Source organism: Leptidea sinapis, chromosome 6, assembly GCF_905404315.1.
Source record: "Leptidea sinapis chromosome 6, ilLepSina1.1, whole genome shotgun sequence".
NCBI lineage: Eukaryota > Metazoa > Arthropoda > Insecta > Lepidoptera > Pieridae > Leptidea > Leptidea sinapis.
In genome coordinates this window covers 4429176-4447154 of record NC_066270.1, presented here as the reverse complement: position 1 = coordinate 4447154, position 17979 = coordinate 4429176, and the positions used below count along the sequence as shown (strand labels likewise).

At 39.2% G+C, this 17979-nt stretch overlaps 2 protein-coding genes across 3 annotated transcripts in view; both read right to left on the bottom strand.

Annotated features, from left to right (window-relative positions):
- LOC126964915 (polyribonucleotide nucleotidyltransferase 1, mitochondrial) overlaps positions 1 to 1550 on the bottom strand; it is a 28302-nt gene extending 26752 nt beyond the window's left edge. For both annotated transcript variants that reach the window (XR_007729447.1, XM_050808233.1), the window contains exons 1-2: positions 1257 to 1550; positions 632 to 837 (exon numbers count right to left, since the gene is read on the bottom strand). Coding sequence is in view for 1 of the 2 variants with exons in the window: in XM_050808233.1 (XP_050664190.1) it covers positions 632 to 837; positions 1257 to 1372 (322 nt within the window). In the remaining variant the exon portion in view is untranslated. The remainder of the gene's footprint in view (positions 1 to 631; positions 838 to 1256) is intronic.
- A 4807-nt stretch (positions 1551 to 6357) lies between these two features.
- LOC126964933 (uncharacterized) lies at positions 6358 to 7531 on the bottom strand. The gene has a single exon (XM_050808264.1). The coding sequence runs from the start codon at positions 7525 to 7527 to the stop codon at positions 6571 to 6573; it is 957 nt and encodes a 318-aa protein (XP_050664221.1). The 5' UTR covers positions 7528 to 7531; the 3' UTR covers positions 6358 to 6570.
- Between the last annotated feature and the right edge of the window lie 10448 nt (positions 7532 to 17979).

Here is a 17979-nt window from a genome sequence, read left to right as displayed (position 1 = left end):
CCGTAGTAAGCAGTGCTCTTTGTTCCAGTTCTCACTGGGTTAATCACAGATATATCATTGAACATCTTGAATGTCTTTTGGTCGACATAATAAAGTCAATCTCAGCTTTGGTGGGACCATTGGCTCTAAAAACCAAGTCTATTTGCGTTGTTTAGGCTTCATGAAGAAGGAAGTCGTCATACAGAAATCCACCTTCTCCATGAAGTCAACCAGCATCTGGCCTCGAGTGTACCAATTTCCATAACCAAATTGCCCCACTCTAACTCATTGCCGCTACATTTGCCTAGTTTTGTGTTGAAATCTCCCGTTGACAAGAGACTTATGGATGAGGAACCCGACACACCCTGGGATAATTGGTCGCCCTCCCGGAGTAGAGCAGGTGTCCCAAATTTAAGATTATTGAATCCTCCCCCTGTCTGTGGACTTTAGATAGCCCTACAACATCAACCCCATCTTAGACTGCTCAAAGCTTCCTATAGTTTCTCCAACTTCTCATCAGTCCGCAGTCTTGACATTGTATGTAGAACCGGCCTATGGTCTTTGATTATGGTAGCCTTGCCTCCCTGCCCCATTGCTTAAGCATAAATCTATATAAGCAATCTATATTTGGTCTTACTCACTACTCACTCACCTAGTTCTTTTCTTAGAAAATTGGTTGGGATTCTACCAGCTGCAGCAGCTTTCTGTCTGTAGTCAACAACTAGAGGCAAGAAGTTGCTACTGCTCTGTTTAGCTTTGGACACAACGGTTGAGAGAACACTTGTATTGCCTAGGGTAGCTACACATGCACCATCAGCAAACCGGGCATAACGGCCAGAAGTCAACTTCAACTTGGTCCTGGAATAAGATATGAATAATGTCAAAACTCGGGAGGTTTATGTACATTATTAAAAACCCAACAATTATTGTTTGACAATGGGAAACAAAATGTACAGGAAACAGGAGGACTCTTCCCTCACTTTTGGTGGTTAATGCTATGTAAGCTTATATTGTTTGTCAAAATTAAAAAAAATTATTAATCATTTATAATAAAATATTGTGGATGGATATCTTAGTAATTTCAACAATCAATGATTCAACATATTATTACCATACGAAACATACATTACGTTTTACATATATAAGCATATCATCAAATTTTTATCATCTACATGTTGACTATAAATTATTTCCTACATGAGAAGCTAGCTCAAATAGGTTATGTTTTATAAACATAATATTTACTTATTCTTTATAGATATTATATAAAGCCTTACCCATTGGAAAAAGGTACTTCTATTTCCGCTAGATTTGCTTTAGAAGATAAATATTTTCTGTAATGCCTACATTTACATCGAACTCTAGTTAGTAATAGTCGGTGATTGACTAACATCTTTCCTTTTTTATTTTATCATCTAATTACTATCGTGTCAACTGTTGTACACTTGTATTAAATTAAAAATGAGTATCTTTAGCACTTGTTTCTTTCTTCAATACAAAAATATTTTTATTTTTTTTAAAGTAAAAACATAAAACAGCAACAGAAGTTTTAATTTTTAAATTTACAACCACACAACACTTTTTTTTTATTATATAAACTGGCTTCGTCGACTGAATGTCGACGATTCGGCCAACGTCAAGGTGGAGAGATTTTTTATTTTAATTTAGCTGATTGGAGTATATAAAGAGCTGAATTAAAAGGAAATGATCGGTTGATTTAGCTGTGTTTTGTGAACTGAAGAATAGGCAACAAGAGTTAGTACGCTTAGTAATAAACACCCATAATATTAACTACCTTGTTAGTATCTAATCTAAGTCTAAGGGAGAAATGTGCGAATGTAAGTGAGAATATGTGCCTAATAGAAGCGTAGAAAGTATGGAGGATAGAAAATACAATTTAATATTATTGCGATATTTTTTTTTTTTTTTTGGAATAGGAGGACAAACGAGCTTACGGGTCACCTGGTGTTAAGTGATCACCGCCGCCCACACTCTCTTGCAACACCAGAGGAATCACAAGAGCGTTGCCGGCCTTTAAGGAAGGTGTACGCGCTTTTCTTGAAGGAACCCATGTCGTATCGTCCCGGAAACACCGCACAAGGAAGCTAATTCCACAGCTTCGTAGTACGAGGAAGAAAGCTCCTTGAAAACCGCACTGTGGAGGACCGCCACACATCCAGATGGTGGGGATGATATCGTAACTTGTAGCGTGTCGTGCGAAGGTGAAATTCGGCGGCAGGAATCAGGTTGAACAGCTCTTCGGAACACTCCCCGTGATTAATGCGGTAGAAGACACACAATGAAGCGACGTCTCTACGCAACGCCAAGTGATCCAGCCGTTCACAGAGCGCTAGGTCCCCGACAATTCGAGCTGCTCTGCGTTGCACGCGGTCAAATGGATCGAGCTGATACTGGGGTGCGCTAGACCAGAGATGACAGCAATACTCCATGTGAGGCCGGACCTGCGCTTTGTAGAGCGCTAGAATGTGGGCCGGCTTGAAGTATTGCCGTGCTCTATTTATGACGCCCAGTTTCTTTGAAGCCAATTTGGCTTTGCGCTCCAGATGGCCACGGAATTGGCAATCGCTCGAGATTTCGAGATACAGTATTCCGATACTAGGCGAGGCTTTCAGGGAAGTGTTCTCGAAGAGCGGTGATACGGCAAATGGGTTTTTTTTAGTGGTAAACGCGCAAACTTGAGTCTTCTGGGGGTTAAATTGGACAAGGTTCAACTTACCCCATTCCGCGACCTTCTCGAGAGAGGACTCGGTAGAAGACACAAGTTTCTCCCGGCACTGCTCGACGTTTTCCCGAGAGAGACCTGCATGGCCCGTGTATACGGCATCACCAGTGCTGTTGTCTGCATAGCAATGCATGTTGGCGGTGTCCAACATATCATTGATATGCAGAAGAAACAGCGTGGGAGATAGCACACAGCCTTGGGGCACTCCAGCGTTCACGGGCTTGGGATTCGAGCAATAACCGTCGACAACGACCTGTATGCTGCGCCCAGTGAGGAAGCTGGAGGTCCACTTGCATAAGCTCTCGGGAAGCCCAAATGATGGAAGTTTTGCGAGGAGCGCCTTGTGCCATACACGATCAAAGGCCTTCGCTATATCCAGACCAACTGCCAGGCCTTCCCCCTTGCTTTCAATAGCCGCCGCCCATCTATGTGTTAGGTATACCAGAAGATCGCCAGTCGACCGACCATGGCGAAAGCCGTATTGCCGGTCGTTGATCAACTGGTGACCCTCAAGATATACCAAGAGCTGGCGGTTAATTATGCTCTCCATGATTTTGGAGAGTAGGGAGGTAATAGCAATAGGCCTGTAGTTTGCCGGATCCGAACTGTCTCCTTTTTTTGGGATCGGATGGACAAGGCATGACTTCCATGAATCAGGGACTACGCCTTTTGAATAAGAGTGCCGGAATAAACGCGTTAGCACCGGCGTCAACTCAGGGGCACACGTTCTAAGCACGATTGGAGAAATGCCATCCGGCCCGCTCGACTTCCTGACGTCCAACGAAAACAGAGCTCGCCTAACAGTCTTCTGCCGGAACTGTACTTCAGGCATAGAGCTCTGACATCGCGGGATGGTAGGCAGTGTTTTTCCGTTGTCGTCAAGAGTTGAGTTGGAGGCAAAAAGAGTGCACAGGAGATCGGCTTTCTCCTTTGCCGTATGGGCCAGGGTGTCATTCCTCATGTGCAACGGCGGCATGGACGGCTGGTTAAAGTTACCAAGAGCAGCTTTCGACAACGACCAGTACTTGCGTGTCCCGGTCGGGTAGCTGGAAAGCTGCTCGCCAATTTTGACGATGTGCTTCGATTTCGCACGGGCGATTTGCCGCTTAAAAAATCTGGAGGCACGGTTATATTTCCTCTTCAGAACTTTGCAGTTCGGATCCTGATTCCATGTTGAATCACATAAGTGTGATTCAACATGACACACTTATGTGATTCAACATGACACCGCCTCTGACAGGGCAATTTATTCGCCAGTAAAGATGGAATTCAGTAATTTAAAATTATATGGAACTTAGGGATCCAAACTGCAGACCCGACCCAGCTATTGTTGGATAATTTGGATGCGTCCGTGTACAACGTCACCCAATCAGACCAATCAGAAGATAGAATAGAATTAAATTTTCTATTGGCTTCAGGGCAGTGTTTAGTAATTCCAAAGTCAAAGAAAATTTTAGGATGGAAAATGAGAGACTGATATTCAACTTCAAAGACTGGGCTAAGGCTGATTGGTAAATGGGAACTGGAAAGGCTTTAAATTTAGTATAAGAATTAATTAACGGAGGCGGATCTTTATGAGACCAATATAAAGAAGTTTAAATAGTTAGAGACGTAGAGTGCAGAATATCAAGAAGGGGGTGTGCGCTAAATTGGATTACGTTAGTTAGGAATCTATCGGCTAGGTACTGACAGCGAAGGTGAAGAGGTGGGTCTACACACTCCACTTGGAGAGCGTTGACGGGAGAACATTTCATAGCACCAGTTATAATTCGTAAGCAATTCGACTGGATTTTCTCTAATTTGGACAGGGCTATTTTGCTACACGGCTCAAGTAGAAAACTACCGTAATCAAAATGACTACGAACGATAGCATTGTATAAAAGTTAGTGACAAAATGGGTGGGCACCCCAGCGTACCCCCGAAAGAGCCCTCATAACGTTGACACCCCTCTCACATTTCTTAAGGATGTACTTCAAGTGGTGAATACCGGAGAGCTTAGAGTTAAGAAAAAGACCAAGGAATTCAACGTTATCCTTAAACAGGGCTGATCATTGATTAGGATGATCAGGTAATTCATCACCTACTGAGAGATTAATTATGATCGGTATAGTGCGTTTTCGGGGAAAAAATAACCGCAGTACATTTGGGAACAGAAAGAGAGAGGTTGTGGTCTAAGAGCCATTGATTCAGATAATATAAAGCAGAATTTAAGCAAGATGAAGAATAGTTGAAAGAAGATGAGATGGAGTATAGTGCTATATCATCAGCATATTGAAGAATTTTGCAGAATGGGCTAACAGTAAGGTCAAGTTCAGTATATATATGTATATAATTATATTATATAGGATATGACTTAGCACCGAACCCTGTGGGAGGCCCTTCCAGACAGTTCGAGGTGGGAGGAGGGTTCCTTGATGGCGGATGGAAATAGAGCGACCCATTAAAATATTACCAATGATATTGATCAACCTAACAGGAATACTCAGCTGGTGCATTTTCTGCCTGAGTAGAGGAAGGTGAACGTTGTCATATGCCGCTGAGACATCTAGAAAGACCCCAACAACATGTTCGCTTCTAGAAAATGCTAAACGAATGTCAGAAGTAAGGATGCTTAGGCTGTCCAACGTACCCTTACCTTTCCTAAAACCATATTGGCTATTAGAAAGGAGATTTTTATTTTCTATTATCCATTCTAATCTATTTTTTACCAAATTTTCCATAATTTTGGCCAGAACTGACGACAAAGCAATGGGACGATAGGAGGAATCAACCAATGGGTCCTTGCCAGGTTTAAGGATGGGTTTTAAGAATTCGGGATTACACAGGAGGAGTATAACGAATTGAGAATATTAAGAAAGACTTTTTTGCTTGTGGTAGAGGATTTAAAAATGAAGGAATCATGAAGGTGATCAAGAACAGATGTTAGTTCAGAGAAGGAAAAAGGATCGTTCATTTTGTCTGAATCGGAAAGGGTGGAAATCGGATCGGGGGTAAAAAGGCAATCAGATTCAGGACGTAGGGAGGAGCTATATGGAAAAAGAAATCATAAATAAAAGAGTTTGGGTCATTGTTTGAAATGTCCGGCATGTTAAAACATCTACCATACGTTTTTATATTTTTCCAAACGAGGGAAAGGGGGGAACGAGGATATAAGGATTCACAGAATTGACGCCATCCAAGGGAAAGGAAAGAAGTCTTGATGTGCGAGCAGAAATCTGTTTAAAAGAAATAAAATCTACCATGCTACAAGATGTGGAGAACATTTTCTCAGCTTCTATTCGCGAGCGGACCATGGTGGAGCATTCAGCATCCCATCAAGGAGGGGAAGAAGTTAATTTTCGGTCAGGATTTTTTATGGGAATTGAAGCATTAGCAGCTTGTAAAATTGACGAAATGAACTTCTCATATATCTGGAGACAATTAGATGTTGTTATCTCTGTAAAAGAGTCACTTTCTGAGTCCATAAGCAATGAAAATTGATGACAATTGGCATTGGCGACTCGGTATTTAAAAGAGAGGTTGGGAAGGAGAAAAGGGGGGATATGGATGGGAATAAGAAATAATAATGGGAAAATGGTCACTACCTGTTCAGTACTTGAACATAAATAAAAGATTTGTGAACTTAAATGTATATATTAAAAACTCTGACACATTATCAAATCCAATATTAGGTGTAATAACAAGTACGGCGTGCTTGAAGGTTTGATACGGAATGAACGAATGCTCGGACTTCGAGAGCCGAAGAACTGGTTCCGCGACACAGGGATCGTATCATTTCGTAGAGTGAACTATAAAATATGAATCACAGACGGTAACATATTCCCGGCCCTGCAAAGCTTAAACTGCTTTCAAGAATCCCTTGCTTGAGTATTGGGCAAGAGATATATTCTATTTAAAGCGCGACGAACAACACCTCTTGCCGTTGAAATGTCAGCTACACGGGCTACGCCATCAGGACCCGGGAACAACCTTGATATGCGACCAAGACGCCAATGGAGTGGTGGAGTGTTATCCTCTTTCAGTAGGACCATATCGTCAATTTGGATCTCGTTCTTCTTTGTACGCCACTTGATTCGAGACTGTAGCTCCGATATGTATTCGTTGCTCCATCGCTTCCAAAAATGCTGTTTTATTTGTTCTATGCGCTGATACCTGTCAAGACGATTCATGTTAATATCTGTTAAACTTGGAGATGGTAACGACATCAGGGGTCGACCAATTAAAAAGTGACCCGGAGTCAAAGGATAATAATCGTCAGGAGAGGAACTTAAGGGACATAAGGGACGGCTATTAAGGATGCATTCTATTTGAGTAAACAAAGATGATAATTCTTCAAACGTTAAATGTGTTTTTCCTAATATCCTAGTTAAGTGAAACTTAGCGGATTTAACTCCAGTTTCCATCAAATCATTGAAGTGAGGAGCATACGCTGATGAGAAGCAGAATTCGACGCCCTCGCTGGCTGCAAAATCAATGATAGAAGTAGAGTTCGAATTAAGAAATTGCTTAATTTCCTTTACCGCCGCAACAAAATTTCCTCCATTATCACAAAATATTTTATTTGGTAAACCTCTACGAGAAATAAATCGCTTTAGAGCTAGAATAAAAGCATCTTTTGAGAGTTCGCTTACAGCCTCCAAGTGAAGACATTTATATTTAAAACAAATAAATAAACATAAGTAGCATTTACTAATTATGCAACCACGGCCTTTGCGATCCGTGATCATAAATGGTCCAGCAAAATCCGTACCGATTACATTAAATGGAAAATCCGGCATAAGTCTTTCAGCAGGGATGTCACCCATTATATTTGACATAGATTTTACCTTGGAAACGCCTACAAGTACTACAGCTTCGGACAGTACGCCGTGCCAGGTTTCTACCACCTATAGGCCAAAATCTGGTACGAATAGAAGCTAGTAGAGCCTGTGGACCACAATGTAAAAGTTTAAAGTGTTCTTGTTCGAACAAAAGCTTAGTGGTTTGATTTTAATAAAATAGGATGCTTCATGTCAAAACTGTATTCGGATGCTTATATGCGTCCGCCTACTCTTATTCATTTATTGTGTAGAAACGGATTAAGTGCAGTAATATTAGAATTTGGATTGAGGGCCATTTGTTTTTGTAACAAATAATATTCATGCGGAAAAGATTCCAATTGTGAGACGTACATTAGTGATATTTGAGCGTTTTCTAGTTCAAAAACCGTTAATGAACCGGTTGCTTTATTAATGCCTTTACAGTTCTGACAAAATCTATTTATGTATGCGAATATACGCACCAACCTTTTGAATTTAGAATATTTCTCCCAATTAATGAAAGGATCTCTATTTAGTTTGATCGTTACAGTTGCAAATGATTTTAGCTCTGGTAAAACTTGAAGATTTGACTTTATTCGCGTGGAAGGCCACTGCTTCTCTGTTGACGATAGAAATTCGGGACCGAATCACCATAGATTACAGTTTATAACTTCTCTTGGATCAAATCCCCGAGATAAGAGATCGGCTAGGTTCAACTTGGTAGGAACGTGTCGCCATGATGATGTGTTAGTTAGTTCTCTTATTGTAGCGACTCTATTTGCTACAAAAGTCTTAAGATTTTTTGAACCTACTCTTATCCAACCAAGAACTACGCTGGAGTCAGTCCAATAAAAACACCGCAAAATATTATGCCGTGAAGCTTCCAAAACCTTTGAACCCATTTCCGCAGCTAGTACGGCAGCACAAAGCTCTAAACGAGGTATTGTAGATGGCTTCGACGCGGGAGCAACGCGAGCTTTAGCACAAAGTAGACTAACACGTACATGCCCCTGCTTGTTGATACTACGAAGATATATGCAACTACCATAAGCTGGTTGAGATGCATCGCAAAAACAATGCATTTCAATTAAATCTACATTTTTTATAAGAACCAATCTAGGTATTTTCAAGGAAGACATTAATTCAAGGCCTTCACTGAAGGTTTTCCAAGCCTTTACAATCTCTTTAGGAGCTGGGTCATCCCAAACTAAATTATTTGACCATAAACACTGTATTAATATTTTGGGTACAAAGATAGGAGCCCCAAAGGATCGAAAAGTTTGAAAGTCGAAGAAAGTATGCTTCGCTTAGTCACTGTGGGGTTGAGATAGTCGACTATATGTTATAGGAAAATGTAATGTGTCTGAGGAAGGGTTCCAGCATAGACCTAAAGTATGGGTTGATTCACTTATTAATAAATCACCTGGAACCTGCCTTTCGTCTAACTTCAACAAAGATGGTAAATTTGATCGGTACTTGCGTAAGTGGAATCCTCCCTTTGCGAGGTTTTCTTTTATGGAATTTTGAATTGAATGGAGCTGGTGCTCATCATCATCACCTGTCAACAAATCATCAACAAAAAAATCAGATTGAATGATATTTTTAATGATAGTGTTCTCACACTCCTCTCCAATTTGCCAGAGAGATCGAGTGGCAAGGAAACTTGCACTGGAAAATCCATAAGTGACCGTGTTTAGCCTGAGAGTTTGTATAGGTTTGTCTTCCGCATCACGCCATAAAATTAATTGGAAGTTTCGATCAGACTCGTCAATTAACAATTGTCGATACATTTTCTCAATATCGGCTGATAACACATAGCGATACAGACGAAAACGGATAAGGATATTGAAAAGAGAGTCTTGGATCGTAGGGCCTATCATTTGTATATCGTTTATAGACATACCAGACGTTGTGCGAGCTGAAGCGTCATAAACGACACGAAGACGTGTTGACTCACTGTTTTCACGTATGACAGGATGATGCGGGATAAAGTGGCCATTTTCAGGGCGGTCTACTTCTGAAATTGGCAAGTGACCCAAATTAGCATATTCATTAATAAAGTTTACGTATGCAGCCTTTAATAATGGCTGTTTACGAAATCGATGTTCTAAATTATGAAATCGTTTCTTTGCCATATAGTAAGTATCACCTAAGCATTCCGGATATCGCTTAAATGGGAGTTTTAGGAAAAACGCCCTTCTTTGGTACGTTTTGTGTGTTGTAAAAAATGTTGTTCACAAGCCCTTTCTTCGTCTGTGAGTAAAGGTTTTTGTGGCAAGCTTTCAAGCACGCCGTACTTGATGTTACACCTAATATTGTATTTGATAATGTGTCAGAGTTTTTAATATATACATTTAAGTTCACAAATCTTTTATTTATTTTCAAGCACTGAACATAAAAGTGGCCTTTAAAAGGATATAAAATCTTCTAGCGTTGGCACCTCCAAAGCGCTTACATTAGTGTATATGAATTCCTCCCACTTTGTTCGCGTATTGCTGTCTAATTTTGCTGAAACCATAAATATGATCAACGTATCCTAATGCTCTGTTGGCTGTTTTAATGCACGTAAATTTTTTGTAACGTGATCCACAATAAATCTTAGGGATTTGTCCGATTCGCGTGACGCTTCAATATTAAAAAGTGATCTCAAATGATTATTGATTAATTGTCTTATGTTGTTATAACGATCGCAAAGTAAGTTCCACGCAACAGGGTAATTATTATCAGTTACCTCGAGGTTACTTATAACGCGGGCAGCCTCACCTTCCAAATAAGAGTTCAAATAGTGAAATTTGTGAATATTTTGAATTTTTGCATTGTTATGAATTAATGAACTGAAAGTGTCACGAAATTCCAACCATTTGTAATAAGTACCATCGAAACTTGTTATTTTTATTATCGGCAAACGAAACCCAATAACTTCGTGATCATCATCGTCTGCAGTAGTAAAACTGCTTCCGTGATTGTGTGACTTTTTAGGGCCACTGCAGCTGGCTATGATTTCCTGAGCCGCGGCAATCGAAGTGTGAAAGGTTCGTTCGATGGCCTCTCTCGTATCTAATTCGTAACTTAAATTCTTTTCATTTATCGCTTCTACTTGATTCTGCACGCCATCGAACTCGACAAATAAGGCTTCGATCTTTGCTAGTTTTTGAGTTAGTATGCTAACCTCGGATGGAGTGGGCCTTTTTCCCTTAAATTCATCTAAATAGTTGCTAAATTTCTTTACTCGTCCTTTGATTGAAACACGTTTTTAAATTTAAATGTTTATAATTAGCCTCCATACTATGTGGTTAACGTACGACACTTCAAAACAGCTGATAAACTATAACGTAAATAAAGTTAATACGATACGCTTCTCGCTTCGTTGTATGATGCACCGTTAGCTGATAAGCCGAGATCGTCAGCTGAGAATGGCGGTGGTAGTCAGCTGCGCGGCACTCGCTGCCAGCTGGTCTGCAATCGCCAGTTGGCCGCGACCTCAGTAGCAAAGCGCTCACAGGCGCGGAAGCGATGGCTGGACTGCTGCAAGCCCGTATGCAATTTCACAGCTGGTAAGGATTGTTGTAAATTCTTGTATAAATAGGAAATAAGCAAGCAAAGCGATGAGCAGTTATAGTTTATTATGAGAATGAATTTGAAACGATCAATTGATATCATGAACAACTAGATGATTAAAAGTGCTTAATTGTTATAAGTAGAATGAAATAGAATCAATGAAGTTAGAATAGCTATGTCTAATGCGAGCAATAAGTAATAATAGTTGCAGAGCTGGTAGATTAATAATATAATTTAGAAATTAGGCTTTTTAGCAAAGTGATTATTGTATTGGGTTATAGTTTATACTTAATGTATTACATCTAAGTGTACTCAAATATAATTAGAATTGGTAAAAGTTGATTAAAGGAACAAAGAAAAGGAACGGGCTCACTTTTTGGCTGGCATAACCGATGCTGTGACGCGATGGTAGGAATCTAGACGTCAGCTGGCTTGCACGTGGCTGCAAAAACGAGGCTTCCAAAATCTTGAATATTTCTCTTGATTGTAAAATATAAATATGGCTTGATATGCTCCGCTGCCGGACAAGTAGTGCTTTGATTTGCCACACACTCCCAAACTTCTGGATTACTTAATTACTGTGCACGTGGTAATCTTGCACGTAGTAGGTTCCGTTGACCTTTGGACCGACGCGATGAATTGACAGAATCAAGTTATTTGTTGTAATTAAATATCACGGTTGCCACTTTTATGTTCAGTACTTGAACATAAATAAAAGATTTGTGAACTTAAATGTATATATTAAAAACTCTGACACATTATCAAATACAATATTAGGTGTAATAACAAGTACGGCGTGCTTGAAGGTTTGATACGGAATGAATGAAGACTCGGACTTCGAGAGCCGAAGAACTGGTTCCGCGACACATGGATCGTATAATTTCGTAGAGTGAACTATAAAATATGAATCACAGGCGGTAACACTACCCAATGAACTTGTTAGCACTAGCCAAGATAAGAGGGAGACTAGAGAAGATGCAAGAGAAAGTTCTGGCACACTGATATTTTGTGCTGGGGAAACTCTACGAGTGGCAGATCCATCATTGAGGATACATAAATTTATGTCATCAAGAAGATCTAAAAGGAACGAGGAAGATACAATGAGAACCCCAGATGGTGTGTCGGCAATCAAAATCACCTAATACCACCATGGGGCTAGGCATTGAGGAGAGGATAGTATTTAGTTCGAGAATGATGTTAGAATTGGGGTGAGGGATATAAACAGAAACAAAAGATATATTAGCAGCTCTGGCAGCTACTACATGTAAACTTGGATTATGTATAGGCACAATAATTTGGGAGAGTGTCATTCATGTATTAATCAGCAGTACACAACCTGCCCATCCATCATCCCTGTCATCCTGGAGGCAAGAAAAGCCTGAAATGGGACCCAGGCATGAGCCACGTCTCCAAAATGGCAAGGATAGACAATTTGTGTCGATTGGTCAAATATGACAAATAATGTTTATGACGGCGAATGCTTCTACAATTCCATTGGAGAATTTGGAGACCTACAGGAGCCATTATTGCGGGAAAGGACTTCAAGTAACTGTTCAACCAGGGCAAGGACATTGTTCGGTAAGGCGTCCGAGAATTTGGACAGCATATTAATAAGAGAGCAAAGAAGTAGTTCAGCAAGATTATCATTTGGAGTGGGAAGAGGGGTTGATTCTATGGATGGCAATAGCTGTAAGACACAGCCGTTTGGCTGAGAAGAGGAGGGAGAGGAGATAATATTTTGGTGAGCCTGACGGTCATAGGATTTCCCTAAAACTGATTTAGGTTTAGCTGGGAGTGAGAATGTCTTCTTGTAAGATGTTGAAGACGTGCGAGGTCGCACGTTGGAATTGAGAAGTTTGAGGAGTAACAGGGAGGAATGAGAATCAGAAGAGACTCAGAATAAAGTCGTCTTGGTTTATTAAACCTGGTTGAGGCTTCCAAATAACTTATATTTTCCTGTGACATAACAAGTTTAATCATTTTTGGCGAGCATGTTCGGGGCATTTAGTATCGATGGCCATATGACTTCCACCACGACAAAGGTAGCAGGAAGCCTCCAAGTCATTACTTGTGCAAGAGTCTCCGGAATGAGGTTGAGCGCATTTATAACATCGTGGCTGAGATCTGCATTGTTTGGCTATATGCCCGAATCTGCAGCAGTTACGGCATTAAATCGTGGGAAGCTGGTAAAGGGAAACTGGGAGAGAAGCATGGTAGCAATATACTTTATCGGCTAGGGATTGGCACAAAAAAGTTAGTTCCACTGAGTTGGATAGTACCCATGTGGTGATGCCATTATTCCTAACCTTAACATTTAGCCTTCTCGCTCGAATTACATCTCCACAATTTACAGGTACACTATGCCTTGAATAAGTTCTTCGAGGGACCAATCTGTAGGTATATCGCGGACCAATTTGTTACATTCTAGAATATCTAAGTCTAAGAATTTGTTAGCTTTTTCAGCTGAAATAAAATCAACTAAGATCTTATTGTGGCTAAGTTTCTTAAAACCTCCCTCTTTAAAACCGGTTATATTATTATTATGTAGGAATTGTGCAAATTTAAGGATTTCAATGCGTATCCCGACGCGGGGTCTGGTTCAAATTTAGAGACATAGACAGAGAATGGGCCTTTGTTTTCATCAGAGTATTTAAGGTTACATCAGAGTCAAAACAAGGTTTGATTGGAAAGCTCTTAGCGTAAAGCAAAGTGCCATATTATGCGAGAATCAAAACTTGGCCTAGCTGTTTCATATAGCTAGGGAAAAGGGAAGCAAAGAGAATTTAAATACTACGTTCAAAGGGAAGTAAAAGAATATAATTAAAATCAAATTGACAGCCCGCTGATCAATGTTGAAGTGACGAATGCCTGCGGCCAAAAAAAAGGACCTTGCCTTTGCCGTGAACTAAACTAATGCGAGTGCTTGGCAAATAAGACGTAAATACTACTTAATGGTGCTTAGAATGGGTTTCGGTGTCACTGTCATCGTCAGGATCAAAAAGGATTTGCCGTGGTTGTATCCACATACCTTCCTCAGCAAGGTGTAAGAGTGGAGGTCACCTTGTAGTAAAAGCGGCGTGAAGGCTATTTAAAATACTGAGTAATAGTTGTCGGCTTAAAATCGCGATGTAGGTAGTTCTAGTCTACATCCAGGAAATACCACGGGACACCGGTGGCCGAGTGCATGGATTAAAAATCAATTTCAATAATATAATAAAACTTCAAAATACAAGAAAAGAAAAATGATTTTTGCTATCCGTATCAACATACAACTAATATAGGGACCGAGCGTCTAGACTGTCACGCCACCTGAAAAGTTTTTCACTTTTCAGTGCGCGAGAAATGATGCGCACCAAAAACGTTACTATCCCATTTGATGAGTAGGTTTTACTCTCCATATTTTTCTCATACCGGGCGCCTTATATTAAAATCGATTCTTATGGAGTAAACTCAAAAAAAATCTAGGCATATTTGACCTTTTGACATACAAACGCTGTGTATACTTATTATTGTTAAATATAATATTACTAGCTGACCCGACAGACGTTGTTCTGTAGATAATAAAAAAAAAATTGTTTTGCCAATGATATTTCAAAACATCAAGAATTATTTCGTAAAAAATGCTCCCTGTTGTTATAATGAAATTGTTTCACAGCAGAATTGTCAAACCGTGCGCCAATAAATTCTCTCATAGAAAATATGTCCATACAAAACAAATATTGGAAATAAAAATAATTATGGGTCCCGAATCAAAATAAAAACTATATAACTAACAAAATAAGAAATTACATAAAATTACACAGTTTCACGTCTGTAATACTTTAGGGTTAGAGGTGTATTTTTTCCACCCACGTTACACTATGTTTAATTCCCACGTAACAGGGGGCGACCCTCTACATTTCTGAACTATGGGCTGCTAGTGAGATATTTGCAACGAAAAACTCAATAACTGCCCCATTCCATACCCAGGCCGGGTAAAAAGCCCGGCCCGGGAATGGAATACCTAGGTACCTATTATTAATACGAGGATGGTCAAAGATATCCATATTTGACAAAAAAAATTGTGAAGAACAATTTCTTAATAGCCTATTAGAATTATCTTTATTGGATAAAACATTTTTGAATTAAGATGTTAAGTCTCATTTGCCCAGTAATAACACCAGCTACCGTGCCATTCAGACCATACCATAATAATGCTTACACATTTTTGCTTCACGGCAGAAAAAGGTGCCGTTGTGGTACCCATAATCTACAATAACAAATTTGGAATTATTTTCAATGTCACTTGAAAAAAACCTCAAATAATTCTACATTGAAGTGCTTACGTAATAACTTATCAAAAATGTGAACTCATTTAATTTTGAACATAATAAAAAAAACTTGAATTAAAAATGGTGAAGTGTGTAGGGTGCCTTTAGAAGCAGTTTCGTTTAGTGAATGTCGACAGAATTTTCAAACATTTACACACACAAAGCAGTAAATATCGTACGTATGTACGATATTTACGTACGTACGTATTCAAAGTACAATTCAAAGAGTATTAACGCAGACAGGCCGATCTTATCAATCTAACATATTTAAATAAATACAAAATGTAATAACACAGTTACAATTACACTAGTTTTTATCTTTTAAACGTGTTTTATTTAAATTTATTTACACTAGCGGTACAATCAAAGTATCATAATACTAACATAGCATAGTATCATAATTAGATTAGAATTAACTATGTTTATTGGGTAATACATAACTACAGTATATACAAATTTAGAAGTATTTTCAATGTCAGCTAAATCAAATGCACATCCAAAATAACGTTGTCTTCATGGCAAAATGAGTACACAAATTGCTTCACAGCTGCAATGAATAGTAGGCATTTTACAATTATCTGATATTATGTCACATCTACGTTTTTCATCTGTTTTAGGTCAAAGAGAGTTCAAAAAAACAGCTTATTAGGGTTGAGGGAATCATAGTTTTTGCGAAAACTTAGCACTTTAAATATTGTATTAAAATATAATGCTAATTCATTTCTGATTTCACATAGTCATTAGAGATAACCTAAGGAATGTTTGGTTCAAAGCATAGTATACCCATTTAGTTTCACAGTGTATATAGATTATTAAATATAAGGAATTTTTAATTATATCTAGCCATAGTACCTACTAATTGTATATTATGTAGTTAGTACGCCTGTTTAATATATAAATAAATTAATATTTTTCTTTTATGGAATAGGAGGACACACGAGCGTACGGCTCACCTGGTGTTTGGTGATCACCGCCGCCCACATTCTATTGCAACACCAGTTGCCGGCCTTTAAGGAAGGTTTACGCGCTTTTTTGAAGGTACCCATGTCGTATCGTCCCGGAAACACCGCACAAGGAAGTTCATTCCACAGCTCTGTAGTACGAGGAAGAAAGCTCCTTGAAAACCGCACTGTGGAGGACCGCCACACATCCAGATGGTGGGGATGATATCCAAACATGTGGCGTGTCGTGCGAAGGTGGAATTCGGCGGCAGGAATCAGGTTAAACAGCTCTTCGGAACACTCCCCGTGATAAATGCGGTAGAAGACACACAATGAAGCGACGTCTCAACGCAACGCCAAGTGATCCGGCCGTTCACAGAGCACTGGCTCCCCGACAATTACAAACTAGACGTTGCACGCCGTCAAATGTATCGAGCTGATACGGGGTTTGCCAGACCAGAGATGACAGCAATACTCCATGTGTGGCCGGACCTGCGCTTTGCAGAGCGCTAGAATGTGGGCCGTCTTGAAGTATTGCCATGCTCTAATAATCACATATTTAGACAAATTTGGAGAAAAATAAGTTCTGTGTTTAAAATAGTTAAGTTGGAATTAGTTAAATTGTCATTAATAAATAATATTGTAATTTTTTTCTATATATTTTTATTTTTTATATTTATTTTTATTGAGAGTTCAAATTTTGTTACCAATGTAAGAAACATCTAGTACACGCAGCACGCTATTAATTAACTGCCTAGTTATAAGTTAACTATATCACTTAGATCACAATTTATTGTAATTTGTTGGTGTTCCTAAATTATAACAATAATATGAAAATGCTACTAATAATAATAAAAAAATATAGCTACTAAAATTTTAGGTAGTTACCGAGTATCACCTTATACAAACTCTACGGAACTATGAATACATTGGAATCGGAGTGACAAAGTCACAGTGACTTTTTTAGAAGTGGAATGACAGTCACGGTGACAACAAAATAATATTATTTTACCTCTCCAGCGCGCTATTGCTACGTGAATACTTGCAGCAAAAACGGTTTTTGCCGCGAGCGTGAGACAAAGTGTTTTCAAAAGTTTAAATTTCAATCCCTACGTGACCATACATCCGGGAATTACTCTGCGCTAATAAAATAAACAATGCAATCCGTATCGTTCCGAAACTCATTTTAGCCTATCGTATTATCTCATTGTCACAGAAATTTATTATTATAATAGTTTCTCTTACAAACCTTATAACCTATAACACTTTTCTCGCTAGTCGAGGTGAAAAGTTTGTAGCTGTACCTACAACCAATAATATCAATTAATACAAATGTCTAATATCTAACTTGTAACGTAATACCTTCGTAGCATTATAGATCGTAGAAATATAAATCGTGCATATTAACTGTAATAAACGTATGCCGAAAGATTCGTTCTGAAAAGAATATTTTATTTTATTTACCGTAATATTAGCTCTTATAAGAATTTTTTTCATTTCATAATGCTGTACATCAAGTCATAGAATCATGCAGATCACCAGTAGTCAACTCATCGAAGTACAAGCATCATCACGTTCTCTCGAAGACCGCAGATATACTCACGTGATCAGTCATATGCTCCGCGTTACACAACCTCACAGCAAGGCCG

Excerpts from the sequence above, each read along its gene's own strand:
- LOC126964933 (XM_050808264.1), bottom strand. The coding sequence starts at position 7,527 with ATGGGTGACATCCCTGCTGAAAGACTTATGCCGGATTTTCCATTTAAT.